General features: G+C 42.6%; 1 protein-coding gene across 1 annotated transcript in view; it reads left to right on the top strand.

Moving 5' to 3' along the window:
- The window catches only part of ldlrad3 (low density lipoprotein receptor class A domain containing 3), a 91,293-nt gene that overhangs the window by 38,596 nt on the left and 29,127 nt on the right, over positions 1 to 23,570 (top strand). The window contains exons 3-4 of the mRNA XM_050073753.1: positions 12,239 to 12,364; positions 15,269 to 15,403. Of these exons, the coding sequence (XP_049929710.1) occupies positions 12,239 to 12,364; positions 15,269 to 15,403 (261 nt within the window). The remainder of the gene's footprint in view (positions 1 to 12,238; positions 12,365 to 15,268; positions 15,404 to 23,570) is intronic.

Here is a 23,570-nt window from a genome sequence, read left to right as displayed (position 1 = left end):
TTCGTGTGTCAGTTTGCTACACCCTCAATCAAATCCAACTCGAGTACTTCTCACTTTGAACCCACAGACGAGCAAAACTTTTTGTCTGCTGCTGACACTACATGCTATACCGCTAAAGATAAAAAGCAAGTTATCATAAAGCATCACACTCAGCCTTGCCTCTCCGCTTGTCAGAGGACTATTTGTGTTTGTTGTCGACGTCTACATTATCTGCTCTGGCATAAGTGGGCCTTATTATCCTCAAATAGATGGCTAGTTGTCAGTCGATATCTCCGGCGACTGTTTCACAAAAATCCCCACACAGACCTCTGGCTCCATTAGGGGCTCTACAGGGACAGACAGACAGGCGGAGGGAGGGGGGAAGACAAGGGAGTCAGGGAAAGAGAGGAGGTAGAGAGGAGGACTCATTATGGTGGCTACAGCAGGAGTTCTGTCTGGATGTCTATTATCTGAGGAGAACACAATGCCTGGAAGCTTTGAGACTGCAGTACTGTATTCTCTGCAAGCAGAATCATAATTAGACACCCCCCTCTAAGAAAACACACACACTCACAGTTAAATATATATATATTTAACAGAGGGAGATGGTAAATTTACCAACTTGAAAGACAGTTTGTTGACTTAGTTTATTCTCCTTCTGTCATTGGGCTCCATGAACGGTGTGTTTCAATGCAGACTTCTCAGAAAATAGTAAAAAATACTTTCATTTAATGGGATATTGCTATTAGACCAACTTCTTTTTTTTCACCTTTATATAACCAAGTTGGAAATCAGACAGTGTATCTGATGGTGTCTGGCCACTGTCCTTTGCAATCAGTCATTACCATGGAGGCAGAGCAGTGTTGACCATCACAGGATATTGAATTTCCTCTCCTCAGTAATATGAGCAGGTGGCCTCTGTCAGGAGGTTTGCAGCTTTTCTTTGACCACTTTTTTACCTTAATTAGTTAATTTTTAAGTAGCACAAACACAGCACACATTTATTTCTTTATTTCTGATGTTATTTTTACAGGGAGAGTGCTCATCAATAAACATTTCTGTAAATGTGCCAGTGTTAGCTAAAGGCTAATTTTTAATTTAATTTAGTTTTCAACTGTTGTCCCTACATACTATATAGCAGTGGTTCCCACCTGGTCCAGATTTCTCCTTAGTCATTATTCTCCTTATTCTCCTTATTCAGTCATTAGTTCAAGGTCCACACAGTTAAATACATTCAGCTTCATACTTGGGTTTGGCCATGTTCTGAAGCTAGTTTGCTGTCTCTGTCATGTAGCTGTCCGTTAGTCACTCACTTTACAGCAGGAAATGGCACTTTAAAATAAAAGCTTGTGCCAGGAATTCACTGTACTTCAAAAATGAAGTGTATTTTTAGGAATTTGACATGTTCGCAAGTCACTTGAGGTCCTTTTAGAATGGACCCGCGACCCACCAGTTGCGTGCTATATAGTATATATGTAAATATATGTAGGCATTCTGGCCTGGGTACGCCTTGGGGTCCCCCAGGAGGAGCTGGAAAGCGTTGCTGGGGAGAGGGATGTCTGGGGTGCTTTGCTTGGCCTGCTGCTCCCGCAACCTGGCCCTAGATAAGTGGATGAAAATGGATGGATGGATGCATATATGTAACATTGTGTGTGACTGTGTAACAAAGATGGACAACGTGACAGCTACTCAAAGTGAAGCCAAAGCATCTCGATCACCCCCTAGTGGCTGGCTGCAGTAAAAGGTCATTAACCCCGACCCTCCATGTTAGCAAATGGGACGTGGGACAAGTCAAATTTTTTACAAAGATGGTTCCTGTCACTTTAGGTAGTTCTAAACCGATGGTGTTTGTTCAAGTGTTAGCTCCAAATGACATCACCAGTGCAGCATGACAGTGGCCATATCAGGGATAGGCTACTATGGCTTATTTTTTTGTATAGTGGGAGGAAGTGGAGACACAATGTCCATTTTATATACAGTCTATGATGTGAACCTATAAAATCCTCTGCCACATCTTTTGCTCCAGATCCAGTCTCTATTTTTAGCATGTACATTTGCACCATAAAACAGCTGTAGTTAGAGAGTAGATCCCCTGTAAGCCCATGCTGTTTAGCCAGCAGATTGTGCTGATGTGGGTGTCTCTGATCCAAGGAATACTTATGCAGAGCCCGAGGTAAAGGTCATACTGTATGTGGTGACATCTCCCTGGTGTCTCATTATTGAGAATTTTGTTTTTTGAATCCATGTAGCTAACGGGGAATCACCAAGGAGAACAAATCAATTTGGATTTGCAAATTACTTGCTGGAACACGTAGATATCAATTTTGTGTTGAATCTGTTTGAAATCTGTAAAACTTGAACAGTTTTGCAAAGCACACTCGCTCGCACATACTGGGATATATTGGTCCAATCAGTACAGTGCATCCCAAGACCAAACCGCCCACACATGAACTCAAGATGACACCGTCTGGCAGATTTTCATTTTTCACCAGCAGAAATAAACTTCTTTCTGCTTTTTGTGTTGACCTGAGTGTATTTTTATTCCAGTGCTATCGGAGGGTGAAGAAGGTCAGGATAGAATCATGCAAACCTGGCCTGCATTTGCTCTCCTTTATTTATTTACTCATTGTAGATGTGTCCCAGTCTGCTATGCCTCATAGGCCAGGAATTGTCCCTCTTTTGGTCAGGGGAATGTTTATTCACCTAGAAAAGACAGCCTTCTCCTTTCCTCCCAAGCCCCACTGCTCCTCTCTTGTTTGTTTGTTCTTCCGGTCCCCTCCAGCACAAGGGTCAACTTGAGTCATGTAAATAGTTTTTGCTGGCTCTTGAATAACAGTCTGTGCTGAGAGAAGAGACGCAATATCTCCAGCTTGAGTCTTATTGCATTAAAGATGCAGTTTATTGTATTACTGTCCTGCTGCGCAAGGCCAGGACCCCCCTACAGATCGTTTTAATCAAGTCCGATTCTTTTTTTTTTTAGTGTAACCTCTGCTTTGCACCGCATAACTGAATTTTCGATAAAAACATATCAGTCGTTCTTATAGTGTCTCCAGGATTGAGCATCTGCCTTACGTGGATGTGCTTGTATGTATATGTGTTGGCAGGTCTGAAGCGTTTTCAAGCAATGATTCAGAGACAGGCTGCTGACTAATTCCTCACACAAAGAGGTCAAAAGTACCACCCTGCTCTCTGGTGTCCATAACGACAGCCTGGGAGAGTGTTAGACAAAATGGATCCTGACAGAGGAGAGAAGGAGGAGAGCTGACTGAGCTTACTGGGCCTCAGAGCCAGGATTAGCCTCTTTGCCCTTGTCTGGGCAGGGCATGAGCAGGCGAGAGTGGAGAGATGCGTAGTGGGGCCGAAAGGGTGAGTGGACATGATGTATAAAGCAAGAAGTGGGGAATCAAAGACGAGGGGAACAGTTGGGAGAGGGAGAAAATACAGAGAAGCACATTTCACAGAAATGACTGTTCTGAACTAGCAGTCCTGCAGGCGGAGGCCATGGCCTCTCAGCGAGGAGGAAAACATGTATTCAGAATTCTTCAACTTTACCTCTGCGTTCAGCTTAGGAGGACCATCAGCAAGCCAGTAACTCTTAAAGAACAACAATCAGAGCACAGCACAGAAGGGCTGCTCATCCTTCTGTATTCTGCTCACGCAAAAATAGTTTGCATGTCTTTAATCAAGGCTAATGTGCCTGTCTTGCCACTTGCTCAATATGTAAATGACATTGCCTGTAATCATGGCTTTCAAGTTACAAGCAGGATATTGCTGGCTGAGCCTCCCTTTTCTGTACAATGTTTTAAAGTGGTGTATTGTTGGTGCTGCTGTTGCAAAGATAACCGGATTGCTTTCCATTTTCCGCAGAGCCTAGCACAGTTTCCACACTTACTTTCGTTGTTCCACTGTCTTCCATTTCTACTAGTAACTGCAAAAAAGTTACACTGATACTCTTTGGTGACTGTGGATAGCTATCGATAACAAACAAAAGTGCTATCCTCTTTTTGTCTTGGTTGCAAAATGGTTGATGCACTTCCTTTGTGCCATAAATCAGGCCTTCATTTTCCAGGGAGATCATATCCAGTGGCAGAAAGAATTGCATAGTGAAACCATGACTTATAGGGAACCAGTCTAACTGTAGATGGTGTCATTATTCTATAGACGTTACATTGTGCAATCAACATTTTCTTCATAAGAATACATTAAAGCCCCCTTTAAGCGCAATGCTTCCCAACCTAGTGGTCGAGACCCCCAGGTTGTTCTCATGCTCTCCTCATAACCCACATAATAATGAGCCAGTAATTCTTGTATTGCTGGTGATCACGTGACCAATGCGGGAGTAAAGAAGGAGGTACTATAAAGACTGAAAGTCTGTGTTATGAGGTAGGTTGGGGCGATGGATGGGTCAGACAACACAAGACTTACACCAAGGAGACCGGTGTTTGGAACCATGAAGACCAAGTGAACATTGAGCTATTTTAAGGTGTCTCTTTTCCTAAACCTAATTAAAGTAACTTTACTTGACTAAGCCTAACATAAGTAGTTTTATATTAAGTACATAACTTTAGGTTGAATTTGAATCTGCTATTACGTCTGGAACTTCCTGTCTATGACGGGCTGGGGATGCGCCCTCATTGAGGACTTGGCTCAGATTAATCTGATCCCATTTGTTTTGGCGGTGGCGACTGCATACCTTTGCTGATGTCGACCCCAGCAGGATTTGAACCCTGGACCTTCCCCGTGGAAGAAGAGTGCTCTAACCACTACACTAGGGAGGCCCCATATAACTTTAGGTTAAGTAAATAGCATAATTCATGGGGTGCTAATTGGTTACATACCATATGAACCATTGTATGAGCAATTTTGCAGGATTTTATACAAACAGTTGTATGAGGACACACTGAGACCTCTCTGTGGGGTCACAAGATAAATCTGATGAGTCACCCAGTAATAAATATTATGGGGTAGATAAAAAACTTTTCCCCTGACTTCAGTTCTCTTTTTCTTTTGAAATAGTGGATCATTTTAGCCATTCAGGCTCTAAAGCGAGACTGTGAAACTTAAAAAAAAAAAAAAGAAATAACAGAATCTTCCACATCAAATGAGACGTTTAATTCATAAGCAATAAAATGAGCCATTGCTCAGTTCAGTACACTCTGGAGTTTTTTACTGCAACAGCCATTTTTGGTCTGATATAACCAGCAGCTAATGGTAGCCAGTGTTAGCACACTCTGGACGACCATGGGCCTTTCTCACAGAAGGCATTTTGACATATCACAGTAGGATTGATACATGTGTAAATAATAAAATGAATGATGACTGGATTCCATTTAGGTGCTTTGGTTTCAGGATCCGTGTATCCTGCATGCTTGCTCACTGTCACAGGGGCACTTGAACAGAACAGAGCCATCATTAGTGTTATTAGTAACACCTGTGCTTTCCCTGCAAGTCAGAATGTCTGCTGTGAGAAATGCCTATTGCTGTGTAACTGACACTGCAGAGTCAGTTCGCTGACTTCATGACTTCTGCGTACTTGAGCTACACATTTCAGCAACTACCATCATTCTTTAATTGACACTTGTGGCCACAGTAGTGCTGCTCAGCAAAAGTTACACAGTCTGGCTTTCAACAAAACTCTTTATGAGGGGATATTCACCAAACATGGACATATTCTGTCACTTGTGCCACTAAGCAAACTTAATTTACTTTCTAAGATGTGCTGCAACCTGGCGTATTTGTACATTATATGGAATGCACTGTACTAGGGTTCAGCAATATATTGATATCATGTTAGTGTTCTGATATGAGATTGGATATCGCAATATCGTAAGTGTTGTCCTCTGCTGATTTTAAAGCTGTGTTAAAGTGATGCAGTTTTCTGAACTTACCAGACTTGCCTATTAGTCATTATATCCACATTACTGATGATTATTTGTCAGAAATCTCATTGTGTAGATATTTTGTGAAAGCACCAATAGTCAACTTTATAGTTTTTTATTTATTTTTTATTCATTTAACAGGGACAGTACAGTTACTTAGCTGCAGTTAGCCATAAGCTAATTTCCATCTGTAGTCCCTGGGCAGGAAACAGAGAATAATTTACCTGATAAAAGACACTATTATATAAAAAGCACAATCACAAAATAGAAGATATGTAACTGGTAGACTCTAGTGTTGTCTGCGTTGTGTAGATATAAAGAGGCCCAGAGCGTGGATATCTTCAGAGGCGATCTCCATTTATGCCTGACAAGTGGCAAAACAAAAATCCATCGTCAAACACAACCATACAAACTCCAGCCCCCTCTCCCACAGAGCACAACAGCAATAGGGTGCCATGTTACATTCAATTAAGCACAATGAAACACAGAAAACATACCTAAAAACGAGTGGCTAAACAAAAATCTTCTGTCATACACAACCATACAAACTCCAGCCCCTGCACAAATTAAGCGACACAAGATTATGTTAGCATAAAATGAAGTTATAAACATATCTCAACAGTGCTAAAACACAGAAATTACCACAAGAGCAATGTCGTTTACCTCTCCCACAGAGCACAACAGCAAAAGGGGAGCGATAAGGCAGGAGACACTCCTTTATAGGTGGGGTACCCTGAAAGGTGAACGTAGGGGTACAAAAACTGGGTATCAGACGTTCCACATATTGACCACAGAGGCCTAAGCATGACAGGTAGTAACAACTGAAACAGATTTTGTCTCACTATAACACAATAGCAAGACAACACAACATCAGGGTAATGCAACTTTAACAACAGCAACAACAATACAGCTACAACATTTAAGATATAACAAGATTTCCTAATGTTAGATCAGGTTTTTGAGTTCATGTGTGATGGGTTCATGATTGGGTTGACTAACCATGATTTCATCTTAAATTTTAAACCAACAAAGCTGTTGCACCGTCTTATCTCATGTGGTTCCAATAGTTTGTAGCTCTAACAAAGAAGACTGATCTACCAAACTCAGTAGACCTGTGCTGTACTGCACAGTCACCTCTGTTGGTCGTCCTAGATGTCCTCCCATTGTCCGAGCGCAGCTGTATGAACTGTTTTAATGGAGGAGCAGCCAGGTCGCTAATCACTTTCAGTAATCACTGATCAATATTGAGGTATTTGGTGAAAGAATATTGTGATTTTTGATTTACCCCATACCGCCTGCCTAGCTCTACACTGTCCAGCGACTCTTACTCCTGTCCTGCTTCATTCAATCACTGGCAGCCGCACAGGAAGGACAGCATGCTGGAGGCCCACACACGGGGGCTGATGTTTTGTCAGTTAGTTTAAAAGTCTATTAATACTTCATAACAAAGAGGGATAAAGCCATTTGATGTTTTCATTACCCGATGCACTGTTTATTGATCCTGTTAGCTCTTCACAACATTCGGAAGCAAAATGAATTCAGTTCATTGGATTACTGGAATATTATCACATTATTGCTTTCTGCAGTCATAACACAGCCAAAGCCTGGAGCAACATCAGTGGTGCTTTTTGTTTTTCTGTGTACTGACCTCCACAAAATGCCCACGAGATATTGAGTTCAAAAGGAGCCGCTAAATGCTTATCAACAACAAAGTTCTCCTAGACAGCAGGGGTGGAAATAGCTAAAAGGACTCCTGAGACAGATCGGTTGTGATTTAGATATCGAGGCTCACAATGCTGCCAATTCCTCAAACCCACCATGTGTAGGGAAGGGGTTGCTAAGATTAGGAGTGTGCGTTTATGCGATAAGAACATTGACCAATGCACTGACTCGAACACAAAAGAGCCATATACCGCTGACAGATATGTTTTTGTTCTTTGGCTGTCTACTATTCACGCTCGGCTTCATTGTGCATAGGTGTTCTTTGCCCCAGAGTGTGTTTGTATTTATGTCTTTGTGTGGGTGTGTACTGTTAGGAGGACACGGTGGAAGAAAAAGCAGGTGGGATTGGAGGTGTTGGAGGATTGGAGCATGTCTCAGTGTGTGTGTGTGTGTGTGTGTGTGTGTGTGTGTGTGCATGTGTTGTTGTAGCCCAAGAGAGCGAAAAGAAAAGGGAGGAGAAAAAAATGAAGAGAAAATGAAGCACTAATAGCAGGAAAAGTTAGGAAAGCAGAGGGAGGTTTAATAGGACCGAGTCTGGTGCATCCCATGTGCTTAATGGCTGACTGATCAATGAGTTGCTGTAATTAATACCAAGGAACAGGGATGAAATATTGATTAGGGTCTTACATACAGTCTCTTACTCTGATTCTGTCTCCTGCTGTCTTTTTTCCTCTTCCAGTTTTCTCTTTTTAGATTGAATGCTATCCTTCTCCGATCGATAGTCACAAATTAGGCAAAAATGATTGCTCGGAAATCTTCAAAGGAATACGAAATGCGGCCCTGTCGTATTACAATACAACGTCAGCCGCTACCAGCTCAAACAAGGCAATTTTTGCAGCACGTTGCTTTCTATGATGAATATTGAAGCGGGGCTATTATCTGACAGATCACTCGCTGCTCTCTCACTATATGCCCTTGCTTCCCTCCCCTTTTATCGGGAGGTGTTGAAATATTGCTGATATTTTTGCACTTGCGCCCGCCTTATGGTATACGAGCCGCACTTGCTTCCTCATCAAGCACGCAGTTGGATGGCTCTGCAGAACTCCAGTGGCCCGTAAATGCTCGGCCCTTGAGATGAAGGCAGTTCTCTAATGTAGCGATGCCTCTTCCTGCACATGGATGGTTATTGTATTGTACAGCTAGCAAGGTGGGCTTAGACAGTGAAACGCACGGAATGATTATTTTGATCCCGGAGCCCTCTAGACTGAAACTACCCTTGGCCTCCTTGCTTACATCCTGACTCCATTACCTATTGATTTCCTCCCCTAAGAAATGCCCAACAAGGTCAGAGAAACCTTTGAAGTCCTCAGCTGTTTTGCAGGCCTCTTTTCTCTCCCACTCACTCCACTCGTGCTGTTTTTTTATTTATTTATTTTTCTTGTTAGTCTCTTTCCTCCAGTCTCTCTCCTCACTCTGTCAATCATGCATGCCCATCACGACCAAGCCTACCTGTGCCGAACAAGTTATTCGGTTCTCTGGGGAAGTGAGGAGCGGGAGAAAAGGGGAGAAGTGTGGAGAAGGGCAGAGAGGTGCATATTGGGGGGAAGAGCAAAGCACACTTTCTGCAACAGGAGTTGTGCTGTCAGATTCAGCCTGACATGAATGCCGAAGCCGCGGGGTAGATAAAGACGGCGGGAGAAGAGACAAACGGTAGTATTCTGTTTCATCTTCATTTTAGATTATGAAATGATTTACTCTTGAACCCAAAATATGCCACTGTGCTCCGCTCCCTGGCCTAGATTTGAACTTTATTTTACTTTAGAAAGAAACATTTGATTTTTGTTGTTGTTATTATTTTAAATCCATGAAAATAAAACAAATGAGGTATGAATGTTTGGAGAAAGTACAGTTTAGTATCCTTAATTAGAAATGTTCTTGCGGAAGAAATTTCAGGCAGGTGTCATAACAGGTACCTCAGTTTAGTGTGTGTTTGTGTGTGTGTGTGTGTGTGTGTAATTGTGCAGGAGACGCTAAAACAGAGAGAGAGAGAGAGGCATGTGTGTGTGTGTGTGTGTGTGTGTGTGTGTATTCGTGCCTTTGTTTGTGTGTCCTCCAACTGTGCGTTCCGGTGTGATCCAACCATGTTTTTCTGCTAGTGATAGTCTTACCTCAAGGAATCGAGCTCGACTGCTAACCTCATTCGTTTTCATTTGTGCTGCTCAGCTGAACACTGGAACTAAGTTTGGAAGCTGCCCAACACCCTGCCTGCTTTTCGTAAACAACTTCTACAAAGGCTCAGAGAAGAGAAGGAGAATTTGGCACGGAACTAACGCAGTTCAAACCTAGAAACACAGCGATGACAGGAGGGATGAAAACTGGATAAGATGTATGGTTATCGGCTGCGGAGGAAGGCAGAGGTGCGGAAATGAATCAGCACTACCTGAATTTCAAGTCCCAGACCTGAAATAAAGCAGGACGTCCTCACAGGATTATCAAAGGAAACATAATAAGTTTGTGTTTTTTAACGTTGTCTTCCACCCCCAACTTGCTCCTTCTAATTAATTTTTCCTCCTCTTGCTCCGAAAAACTGCTCAGCTAAAGCTATAAAGGGCCACGCATCCCCAGAATACAGCTAAGCACATTAGCTCTATCCTTCCAACCAGTGCTGTCTCTCCCACCCACGACTCCCTTCATGAGCTCGCCCTTCATGTGACTTTTGAGCTAATTTAGAGCACAAACACTGGGTCAGATGAATCCTGCCAGCAGTAGAAGTGGTAATGAGGATTCGGATGAGGGAGGGGAGTGAATGAGGGATCTCAGAGCAATAACAGGGCTGTCCTTCGAGCCAAGCCTGCCAAGCAAATGAACAAAAGCATGTCAGGATCCATGTCCATGCTGAGAAGAAGAAAGTTGCATCCTCCAAAAAAGAAACTTTGTTTTTATCCACAAGGCCAGAACATGTTTGCTTTATTTCTCACAATAGGCATGAATCAAAAGGAGCAGAAGCAAAGTCCAAGACATGTAAAATAAATGGAGTGTAATATTATGTTATTGCCTTTGTTTGTGGCCTGATGAATTTCAAGAAACCCCCCCTTTCTACAGAAGCATATTTTTGTGTCTTTTCTTTTATGTGTTGCTCCAGCTCCAAGCCATGTTTTCCTCCCTGGACTCTAATGAATGTGATATACCATACGAAATGAGCTTTGGGTAGTTAGGGCCTCTGCTGTCCAGGTAAACAAAGGCTTCCCAGACTATAGACACAGAGATCGGGCGCTATCCCAGCTTCCTCCCATGTTCAGCGGATTACATTTCATCCTGGAGACGGGCGCTCCAAACCCTCGTGGTTGTTATGCCCAGCACCCCACCCCTCGCTACACATAATCGCGGCAGCTTGAAAGAGCTCATAAATCAGCCTACCACAATATATTGTAGAGGGAAAAATGTGCGCCCCTGGCATTTGAGACGGCACAATGCCAACCTATGAGCAGGCCAATTCCACCCTTTGTATTCAGTCGAGAGAGAAAAAACAGAAAGACTGTTTGGTGGCTTGCTTTGAGATGTCTAGCATGCCCACTCACTCTCCCCCTCCCTGTGTGTGTGTTTGAGTGTGTGGGTTGTTCCATCCTTTTGTTGTTCTGTAATGTTTAAAATGTTTGTAATGCTGTTCCCTCACTGGCATTAACTTCTAGTCTGCTTTAACTAGTATCACAATAATGTCTAAGGCGTAATTTGGTAGCTTTTCCCATTCTCTGTCTCCAATAAGTACGATTACAGCAGGAGCAGCTCTCACACAAAGCCAAATTTACAAGTTTAAGCTTGTATTATAATGCAAATTTCTGGAAAGGAATAATCCATGAGCAGTTTAACAATGGCCAGAGTGGAGAAACAGAGGTCTCAGGGACGATACTGTATTTCACACAGCTGTGGCCCATTATTATAAACTGTAAATTCCAACGGCTGGAGCACACTGTCTTTTGAATGTCTTTTTTTGCTGCCGTCAGACTTTAAAATTCTAACTTCACGGCAATCGAGCTAAAGCGAGGTCCTTTGTTTTCTGATGTCTTTGCCTGCATCTACCTGCAATCTTGTTTTTCTCCTTCTGCCAGGGAAGATCAATGTGTTTGAGTTAAAACTAGGGGCTAGTGCTAAACGGAGGATGCCAGGCATTGATGTTCTGCAGGCTCGTCACTCAGTCTCAGTCAGGCCTGTCCTGGGAGATAAGACCCGTGGCCTGCTTAGGCTGATCAATGGCAGAATCCATACAAACACTCTCCCACACGATTTGCTCCCTTTGTCTTTGTCATTAACTTGTTTTCTTCCCCTATCAGTACTTTGTGCTCAGGATCTTAGCCTTTACTTGTCATACTTGAGAGAACGCAAAGATAAGCATTACAGAACAAAATGAGCTGAGAACTAATTGGTCTCTGTAACAAAGCAGCTGACTGTTTAAATCCTGTACAATGCTTAATGGTTAAAGGGTTTGTAATTTCAAGAACATACAGTTGTGTCTGTTATGTTTCTACCATAAAAACATTGGGAAAACTTAGCCGGCCTTAGTCGTGGGTCCCTCTCTTCCTAAGTGCAACAGCCAAGGTTCCTTATGTCATAAAACATCATGTTGAGCATTAAGAAGTGCTGCATCATCTCTACATCATCCACAGACTAATCCATTGTTTTTCTTTCCACCACTTCCCCCCTCTCCTCCCATCTGTCCTTAGCTAAGGTCAAGTCAAAGTGCGCCCCTACATTCTTCGCCTGCGCTAATGGCGTCCACTGCATCATCGGACGCTTCCGCTGCAACGGCTTCAGTGACTGTCCCGACGGGAGTGACGAGGAGAACTGCAGTGAGTCTCACACGACAGCCATTTCCAATAATAGTAATCTGTCTCATGTCATGTGCACCAGAAGGCATGGTCTGTTTAATGATGTACTGCCCCTCCCCCTAGAAGTCATGACAGTTTAAACTGCAGCTACTGTACTGCTCCTACAGCCAGTGGTGGCAAAGTATTAAAGGTCCAGTGTGTACAGTTTAGGGGGATTTAGTGGCATCTAGAGATGAGGATTGGTTGCAACCAGCTGAAACTTCTTGCGTTTAGGATTCCTTCAGTGTTCATTGTTCATGAGATTTTTACTGGGAGCTGAATTATTGGCAGAGGTCACTCCCTTTCTAAAACAAACAGACCTGCTAATATGTGCTCACATTTTTTCTGATCCAGGCTTTCAGGAGGTTTTTACTGTGTGCCGAATTGTTTGCAAAGGTCTTCTCCTCTCCAAAACAAACAGACTCCAGTGATTTAAAGTGGTAAAACCAATGAATGAAGCAGTGTCAGATTACAAATCAGTGTTTCCCCGACACTGTTTGGCATGTCGGAGATAGGCCATTAGCCTAGCACCTGCTAATCTGTGCTCACTTTTTTTCTCTGATAACCTAAGATTCAGACCTTCAGGAGGTTTTTACCGTGAGCTGAATTATCTGCAGAGGTCTCTTCCTCTCCAAAACAAACAGACCCAGTGATTTAAACACTGAATAAGGCAGTTTCACTTTTTAAAAAATATGTGTTTTTCCAATACTCTTGTCACTGTGGGGCTTCTTACAATGGTCGATGCAAAAAATGTGAATAGCCCTGTCTTGAGCCAGTGTGCATCACGGCGATCTCCATAGAGGTGGTCCCGCTTCCTATGCAGACATAAACAGATCATTCTAAGATAACGAAGACTAAACAATTCTTTTTTTCAGGTGGTTATACACTAGAGACAACGTACTTATTATGTTATATTCCTGCCAATGTATCCCCTTAAATCATACACACTGGACGTTTACAAGTGTACTCGTCGTATGGTACCACTACTACTGCTATAATTGTAGGGTCCTCTGTGGCTCTGGAGGAGGTTTATCAACTGTGAGAAAGCAACTGTAATGATGTCATGGTGATGCAATCAGGATTATCTCAGCTTGGGGCCTGGAGACTGTAAATGAATAACAGAGAGCCTGAATTACAAACATGGGGTGTGGAGTTTGAAAAATGTTTTCGTTAACCAGGCAAGGAGAGGTTAAACATTAAGATACTATTGGTTGCATTGTGGGGAGTGAACGACGAAGTGCTTTTGAAGCTTGGCCTACACAAATAAAAGTAAGATATCCCGACCTCTGTTGTTTCAATTGTGACATAATTTTGAGTCCCACAATAACTGCATTACTAAACAGCTAGAGTGCCTGTTTAATATGCTTCATCGGTGCATTCCAGAAAAATATTTGCATATAGTTTGAATGGGCCAGTGTGAAATAATGGAAAAATGGCACTCTGTGACTCATTTAATTTAGGAGCAGCAAAGGTAGTTAGAAAAATAGAGATATCCAATTAAGATAACAATCGCCACACCTCTGCACATCTTACCCATCTCTCTGGTTTCTCATCTTCCCTCCCTCTCCGATCTACAATGTTCATTGTGTTACACTATGAAGACAAAGAATATGAAGACCCTACTTACAAATTGAACTGACATCCCAGTCTCCATCTTTGCAGGTTGGGTGGTTAATTTTTAAAAGCAAAGAGCTTAGTATTTTTCCAGAGGCACAGCGCACATATAATCATTTAACTGTTGCCGTTTTTAGATTTGCTTCTGAACAGTGTGCTCTGAGATTGTCAGTTGATTTTTTTTCTTTCTCTTATTTTGTTCGGCTTCAGTTTTTTTTTATTGCCAGAATTATATTGCTCAGACTTTCTAAAGTGTGAAGCAGGTATTCTTTATGTCCCTCCTTTCAGGGGAAAATGAAGGAGAGTGTCATTCTATAAAGAATGCAATTTCTGCACTGAAGCTGTCCCCTCCGCTCACTATCAAATCCCGCATATGGAGCCGATAGTAATAGTGGTGACAATGAATGAATGGCGATGTAGAAAATTCTATTACCCTTTCAAAAAGTTTGAGTCATCTTTATTTGTTTGCATTGCTTGTAGCTCCTGACTCTGCACCCTTGGGTTCAGCTGTGCCTTTTAGACAGGTGAATACACATGTCGTATTGAAATGAAGGACGAGAGGAACGGCGGGATCCAGGTGTAGTCTGCATTATCAGGCATATTATTTGTCCTCACATGACCCGATCCCTGCTTTTCCCAGTGGGGAGCGTGCATCAAGCCGATCACTCACCATTGTCAGAGGCAGTGTTCCTCGCCCGCAGGGCACCACGCTCACAAATCTAATCTAGCCATTTAAATGGAGCTTTGCTCCACGCTCCCAGCACATACTGCGTCACCACTGTGTAATTGTCTGGATCTTCTCACAAGATAATTCTGCCTCATTTTGCAGAAGCTAGAACAAAGACCAAACCAGAACTTGTGCTAATAGGAAGTGATAGTGCTGGGCAGGATTTTGAATGTTTCTTACATGTTTTTTTCCGGTTTGATTTTTATCAGATTCCTCACATCAAATGTTTCTCTGCTTTAACCCCCACTGTTTTTAATGTTTAATTTCTTCAATGAAAATCCCCATGACACTGTAATACCCATGTTTTCCTCTTAAATTTTTATCAAATCAGTGTTGATGATTGTATGGGATTAACACAAAACGACTTCTAACAAACTGCACACACTACCACAACAGAATATTAATTTAACTGGCTTTTAAATGAGTTCATCAGGCTCTGAAATGTGTTGCTCAGTCACGCGCTCAGTTGCTTCTGTTTCTCAAGTTACTTTAAAACCATAGTTACCCTGTTTGAACTTACACTTCACCTTTGACCTCCACCCCAGCAGGCAACCCACTGGTGTGCTCGGAGGCTCGCTTCAAGTGTCGAAACGGCCACTGCGTAGACCGCAGCTTCCTGTGTAACGGCCAGGACAACTGTCAGGACAACAGCGACGAGGAGCTCTGCCTAACTACAGCAGGTAAGTCATTAAGTCAAATGTATGAGATCGTGTGTGCAGGAAAGACAGACGAAGCACAACATCTTTTCAGGCACTGAGAATCAGACACAGGTTGCAGATTTGTAGCAGAGCAGAGACACTCCTCGTCCCTCTGATTAACCTTTAACTCACACATTTCATACTGTTTTTATTGAGGGTTTGATTGTTATACTGACACATTTCATCAAAATTCAAAGCAGAAAAAGCAACAGGAAGAAACTTTAATGACTCCTTAGAGCATGTTGAACTGCTGCAGCAGCAAATTGTGAAAAGATACAGCAAATTCAATCACAGCTACATCCAGAACATGTAAAGTGGGACTTTTTTGATTAACAGGATGTGCTTAATAGAGGTAAAAATAGCAGTGGGACTGAAATGGATCAATGCCAAATATTGGCAGTGTGAGAGTAGTAAAATTAATCAAAAAATAGTGATGTATGCAGCAAGTAGCAAATTAGGAAGTTACAAGAATAGAAAATAGTTATACCTTACAGACAGTATGTAAAATGATATGCTGTGACACTATGTTTAAACCCTAATAAGTGAAATATAAATTCACTCTACAGACATAGACATTTTGTGCACAGAACTGAAAGATTTGGATTTAAATCACAGGCTGTCTACTTTATAACTCCAGATGGACCATATGTACTACAAAAGCTGACAGTATGTGTATTGATGTCTATGTTCATTATCTCCTAAACTATACTTTTTGCAGGATATTATACAAAAATGATGTGTAAGATATGCACCAGTAACAGGTTGACTGTATGAAGCATGTGTGATTTGCTTAAGCTGATGAAATGGTATAGTTGATAACTTGCAGAAAGAAAAATGTGCAGAATGTGGAGATTTTGAGAGTTTTGGAGATAGTGTGATAAACACTGTACATGGCACACCAGGAGCCTTAACACCCCGTGATGCAGACGGTCTAAAATAGCTGCAGAGACACCAATTATGCCAGTTGAGCTGGATCTGTTTTCTCTCACAATTAAAAGGGGGGGGGTCGTGAAATAATAGTCTCAATCTTCGTTCACTTTCTTCGCTTCATTCCGAGTTCATCCACAACAACACAAGCATCAGCATTTTAAAGATGAGACTGGGTGGTAACCACTGTCATGTTCGTCTGTTGTGGTTATAATTGTTGAAAATCTGGCAGCAAAGTTTGCAGCAGATTTCAGAACATGTGAAAGCTTGTAGATACAGTATTTACAGGTTTTCTATTAAACTGGATCAACGGGATGATAGAGGAGTTCTGACACTCAATATGTCACGTCATCTGATATTTCTGAAAACATCACTTAGGAAATGTATTCTGCAGTCGGCTCATAAAGATACAGAAAAGCCACTGACAGATTCAGCTTAATGCCAAAGAAGACATGAGCTGCTGCAGACATCCCTCACTACAACACAATTCACGCCATGGCATCATTATGGTAATGCTGTGAAATCTAATAACACTGATGACATTGTTTTGACTTTGCGTTGCAGCACAAATAGCAGTGGCAACATCCCTGACAGTGAGCCTGATGTCTTCTGGTATATCTTAGTCACTGGCAGGTACCACTTACATTTGGCGTGCCATTCTTATTCCACTGGCAGCTTCACTTCTCACAGGCAGCTGTTGCCACCATGGCACAACAGTCGGCTTCTGTCAACACTTCAGCTGCACTTCCACTGGCAAGCCGACATGATTTCTGTCAGCAGTCCAAGCCTGATGTGCATATAACCCCAGGCAACCAAATGTGGACCACTGTCAGTGTTTTCTTCTGCTAAAAAAAAAATAAAAATCCTGTGTATCCTTATCCCTCTGTCTAGGTGCTGCTGTCAAATTGATTCACTCGCCAGTAAGAAAAAATGTCTGTCAGAAATAACAAAACAGGCCAAGTGCAGAGTACAAAAAAGGCAGCATCTATAGCCCACAAGACAGTAATGTTAGCAATACTGAGAAGTCAGCAGAAACTTGATCGAAACTCAAGAGGCAAAACGTGTCTCCGCTGCAGCCGCACATTAGACTTCACAATATGAGCACAGTAAATCTCAGTGAAACTTTTCAACACCATTTATTCTCTAAAATAAAATAAAACTCTTCATCTCTTTCCTCGGCTGTGAAAAATGGCTCCGATGTGACACTATTGACGAACTGCAGATCACATAATCGTCGCAGGAGATAATTATTCTGCTTGCTGTGATTTAGTCCACTAATGCAATACCGCACAAATCTACATTTGTTAGGCTAACATTCATCAGGGATATTTTTTTATTTTGCCTAAGTAGTGAAGCTGATTTTGTCAAATTCTTTATGTTTTTCACCTGTACGTGTTCCATCCATCATCACACGTCCTTCTCAGACTCGGCGACTCAATGCAGAGGCACAGAATGCTGAATAGATCTGTATAGTGATGCAGAAATATTGATTGATATCTGTGTCCACTGCACTCCCATTTCCTTGTTGACAAGTGAACAATACCAGCTCCAGTGCTGGCAGAACAGAGCTGCGTTATTGCGTCTGAGGGATCAGATCTCACCACGCAGTCTTCACAACAAATGCTGGGTTCTGTATGAACAGCTCGCTGCTTGCAAAATACCTCATATTAGATGAATTTGAAAAATGTTTTCTAATGTACAGTTAAAAATCAAAGTAGACATAACATTCAGTAATTACTTTGCAGAAAACATTCTCAATCTATTACAACTCATACATATTGTATCATAAAATGTTTATGCACCTCAGCAGGGGCTCAGTGAAGATCTAAGGGGTGCTTTATGACACATAATATTGCCAGTCCTGACTACAATTATTATACTCCATTTCCTACAAAAAGGAAGTGTTCTGCCTAGCAGCGGTTTTATTAAAAGGCCTGCCTCGGTTGACTGAGAGGCTTCTCTGACTGCCTCCATCTCTAAAATGTTGTCAGGTGTCAGGAGTTATATCTTTTTCTTATCATAAAAATAAAAACACCAGATTTTCCAACTATCCCGCAGAGAAGGGGGTGTGTTTTCAGTTCCACAGTGTGTTTGGTGCCGTTGTTATATTCCCAAAGACTCCCTGTCAGCACTCATTTTATAGTATTTATTTGTATGTATGGAGTGCAAATGACCCAAATGTTCTCCTGCTTATTTCGCTGCTGAAAACTTGTGTAGCGCCGCATAAAGTACAAGCGTCGAGAAGTTGTGAGATCCGTGTTGTTGTGACCTTCAGAACACATCAAGTGAAGAGAAGCTCAGTTTTTTTTTCCTTTGTTTTTTTTTTTTATTACCATTCAGACTCTGTGCTTTCAAGGAAGTGAAGGCATCGCTGTGGTTTGACTCTCTGCGTTTCTTTCCTGTATGCACACACACACACACACACACGCACACACACATGTACTCACCTTACATTCTGCTCTGACTTTGCCTCTCTCTATAATAAGCACAGACCTGCAGGTGACAGATAAGGCGTACAATATCCGCTCTAAGCCACCTGAGCACAGCATCTCCTTCCTCACTTTCTCCCCTGTACCTCCTCCTCTGTTCAACTCCTCTTCCTCCTTTCCCATAATTGCTTGCCTCAGTGTCTCCACATTTGGTTCCCTTGATTTGAACAGTCTAGTGAGAGATCAGCACGCAGCCCGTCAGTGGACGGATCATTGTGGCGTATACAGACCAGCGTTTGGTTATCCTGCCTTAAAGGTGTGAGATAATTAGATCCACAGAAGCAGCACCAGCCTCCAAGCTTTTTTTATGCCTCCAGTGTTTTTATTTCCCATCAGAGTGATTTTAAACAATTTGGCACAGTTAGACACAAACAGCAGCACAGAGCCGCTTTTACTGTTTATCGTTTTATTTGATGGGTAATTGATTTTTGAAATAGCAGAGAGGTGGCAAAGTGGCAAACAGTGCAGTGTAACAATACACAATCTTCCATAAATGCATTGGTGCAATCATCGTGCAGTGAGATAGAAGGAGTGGGATGGGGGAGCCTGTAACGGATAACAGAGATAAAGAAATGGAAAGCACACCACATAAACATAAAGTGAACCAGAAAGGGAGTCGCGAGGAGCAATGAATAGCAATGGGCAGGAAGATGGAGGCAAGCAAAGAGAGACAGGTGATTTGGTAGAGAAAGGCGGGGATTTGGATAGAACTGAGCGAGGGGTAGCGATAAGCCGGGGAGGATGAGAGCAGCATCCATCTCGAGTCGAGCCCTGAGGCCGAGCAGTGTAACTCTGGAAACAGAAATGACATGAAAGCTAGTTTTGCAAAGCTGAGCTCCTCATTGCTCTCCCCGGTCTGCCGGGCTGCTCATAGCAGGGGATAGAGAGTGCAGTGACGGAGCGCATGTTTGCCCCTGCAACGAATTGTTGTTGAAACACCGCCGCAGGGCTCACAGGACTTGGACAGATGCTGGGGGAGCCCTCGCTGAGAACAAGAGAGCCACTCTGCATATCCAAGGAAGCATGAGGGCGTGAGCACACCAAATCTCACACACACACACACAAACAGAGTCACAGTGCATCTGACAGTGATTGCTCTGCATATTTAATTGCAAAAAAAATAACTCCAACCTCCAGAAGAAACTTCCTGAAGGTCACGGCTCCGATGAGTTTAAAGACTACAAGTACAAAAGTGATGAGCACAGAAGTTGATGCTTTTTAAAAAGTGGCTGAGAATCCCCTTAGAGTCGTTTAAGAAAAGTAATTGATTTAAAATGCACACATCAGCGTCTCTCATTACGCATTAATTAACACGAGCAGACAAAGAGTATCAGATGGCGTGGTGACTGTGGGAGAGTGTGATAGTGATTAATTCTCACATCTCCTCCATCTCAAAGAAGCTTCATCTTGGCCTTTTTTTCGTAGCTGAAGTTATTCTGAGAGAAAAAAGTAACAGAGTGAGGGGAAGTGTGAGTGATGTGAAGGTAGGAACAGAGCGCCGGACGATGGTTTAAGGGCATCAAAAGCTCCCAATTGCTTTGTGTGTTTTGGAAGATAAGGTACGCTTTGTGTAGTCACAGGCATCAAAGGCATTTGTTTTGGTCGTGTGTGTGTTTGTGTGTCGCAATATGCATGATACTTTCAGCGGACAACACACACATACGCCCACATTTTGTTACGTTGCTGTACATAACGCGAAGCCGTGACAATAAAGCTCTCCGATCTTGCATTAAGTTTCACGATGCACTGTAGCTTTTCAACATCACATGAGGAAGATTTATGCTCTCACTGCCGCAGACTATTTATTTTAATATCAGTGCAATAATTGGGGAAATAAACAGCAAATAAATCCTTAAACTTGTGAAGACTGCACCGCCTGTGGCTCCCAAACACATTCAAAGCAGCAAAACACCCATTAGGGCTCTTCTTTGAACAAAAAGGGGCAACATCAATTATGCAGAGCACAATGGTTCAGAGATGTTGACATTCAGAACACATCTTGGAATGCATTTACATTGTGTGCCGGATCAATCCATTTACATGTGATTTAAATTACAATGCATTGTAAACAGAATTATTTATAGTCATGTCTGCTCAAGGGTGTCTTGTATCAGTCTTACAATGGCACAATCACACCCAAGGGTAGGGCTTTGTTTACACACTCAACGTTTTCTATGAAGTATGCTGATTTTGTAATGTCCAGACCCCCGTGGAGACAGGCAGCAAGTCCCTCAGCAAATTTAAGAATGCCCATGCAACCGCCACAACACGTTTTGTTGTATTTTGAGTTTTACCAGTGACCTCATCCGACTAATCATTGGCCTACAGGTCCTCGGAGAACTGTCAGTCAGAGTGAGACGCTGGGCAGTGAGCTGACAATTAACATTAGTCTGCGACATGACAGAACATTGGCAGTCGACATCACCCTTGACTCGGATTTGTTTGATGAAAACTAAGCCCCATAAACACGGTCCAAGATCTTCAAAAATGAAGCATCAGCAAGATGTTTGGGCGGTTACATGACTGCGCGTAATTAAACCTGTCAGTTTCTTTTGTACTTTTCGATAAGCCTGTCAGCGAGACTCACTCGTCTCACAGCGATTGGAAAGTGAATTTGGCTTATTATAACAATGTCTGCCCAACTAAAACATTAATATGATCATAAGCTTTATTTTGGCCACCGTGGCAGCACATCCACACACCTCCTTCTATTCCCCCCGACAGTACAATGAATAGTTTCAACCTTCTGGTTTGTGTATGGAGCGCCGTTCTCCGAGAAGTCAAATCCCTCATTTTAAACTCCAGGGATGCTCCCCTCCCACAGAGAGTAATCTGCAGCTTTCTATTTGTTATATCCTCCTAAGGCTGTGTAAGAACTACTCCATAGATCCACTAGTACTGCATCTGCTGTTTTGCATAAGCGCTATGTATTCAGCAACCTGTCGTCACAGCCCTGCCATTTGCAGCGCCAATAAACAGCAGTAATTCAGACGGGGCTGTATATACAGTGACTGTCAGCAGTAACTCCTGCCTCTCCATTAGCGTCGCCAGTAAACTAGACGTTAATACATCGTGTCAGTTTGATATATAAAGAATAAAGAATGTCAGAGTGATTAAAAGTCTCTCAGTATGTATTCACTTTTGGTATCCTTTTAGCTTGCTAATAGCTTCTCACACAGCCTCGTCCTCCTCCATTGATTACTGCCAGACTTTGGGGCCGAATAATACAGGTGCTATAGATTAAAATGACAAGTTAATCCATGTGCAATTTTTGTGCTGGAGACGTGTGTGACGCTGAGATGTAGGTCTGTTCATGCCCTTCGTCAGTAGCACTCAGCGCGCTGGCAGAGAGAGAAAGGTGTGGGAGGGAGCATGAAATGGCGTAGGGGAATATAATGGCAGTAGACTGAGGTGTGGGAGTGGAATGTAATAGTGCCAGTTTATCAGAGCCAACGCACACTTGACAGGCACAAATAGGGGAGGTTGCACATGTCACCGCCCATGAATTTGAACTCTGGGACAGTTTCAGGTTTTTGCTTTTGTCCGCCTAAAGCATGTGCACAAAGCAGCGTTAAGGGGCTCTCGGCTGTTGGTCCGCAGGAGAAGAAAGGCCAGGCAGTTGGCAAGATGCTGCTAGCTGCTGCCTGGCAGCGTTGAACTGAGTGGGCGCAGCTTCCTATTTCTGTAATTTAAATTGTAAATGAAATTGTTTTCCAGTATAGTAAGAGTGCCTTTTAAATTGGGAGGTCTGGCAGTAGTATTTAGAATCTATACTGTTGTTATCCATGGGTTCTCATGGGGAAATAAATACTATACCATGTTCATCCACCCATCTGTTGAGTGTACTTTCTGTGCTTTATCTCAGAATATATCCTCACTTGTTTCATCTTTCATTTCTCGCCATCCCTTCCTTCCCTCCCACTCACCAAGGCTAAGTGTCAGTCTTTTCAGAGCCCCTGTTGTCTAAGGACACCGTTGCCATTAGCTATGGCCAAACAGGGGAGGGGGGGTGACTCCCAGACCGGGACCAGAGTCTGCATGAATCATCCCCGTCCTTGAATCAGGACCAGTCAGCCGTTGCTGTTGAGGCTCCTGTAAATTAACAACCTTTCCCTCCTAAACCTTCCCTCATTCAGTCACCATGGTGATGGTGGTCAAGTGATGACCTGCACCCACAGAGTGGTGGAGGAATTTCACTCTGAACAATAGCTCTACTGTTGCTGCTGGGTAGAGTTGTACTTTGAGTGAGGGGGCTTTTTTGTGTGTGTGTGTGTGTGTGTGTGTGTTCATGTATGTGTGCGTGGGTGTACTTGTGATTGTTTTTTGTTTTTTTCACTTGTTGTTGCCATTCTTACTACACTCTCATTTTCATAGCTTTTTGAGATGGATGAGATCCAAGGAATGTTGAGGTTAACAAGTAAGTGATAATAAAGCAAAAGTGTTTATCTGTGTTTGAGCTGAGTTGGTCCATGATGGCCATACACCAGCCGGCAACACTGAATAATGATGAATGATCTGATACTACTGTTAGGTCACTTAAGTAGCACTTTGATATGTAAAACTCCCCCCAAAAAGACAAAACAACCTCATTAGCTCACTGATTTGTGCTTCTACGAGCATCACATTTGCATTAAAGTGTGTTAAGCCTGGCTTCAATTGCAACATTTCCCCTGCTCCATCAACACTTGGCTTGAAAGACGTGCCCCTCTCTGGCCCCTCAGCACACACTCACC

Source organism: Epinephelus moara, chromosome 20 (genome assembly GCF_006386435.1).
Source record: "Epinephelus moara isolate mb chromosome 20, YSFRI_EMoa_1.0, whole genome shotgun sequence".
Lineage (NCBI taxonomy): Eukaryota > Metazoa > Chordata > Actinopteri > Perciformes > Serranidae > Epinephelus > Epinephelus moara.
Note: the sequence above shows the minus strand (reverse complement) of the source record. Positions and strands in the feature narration are given on the sequence as shown.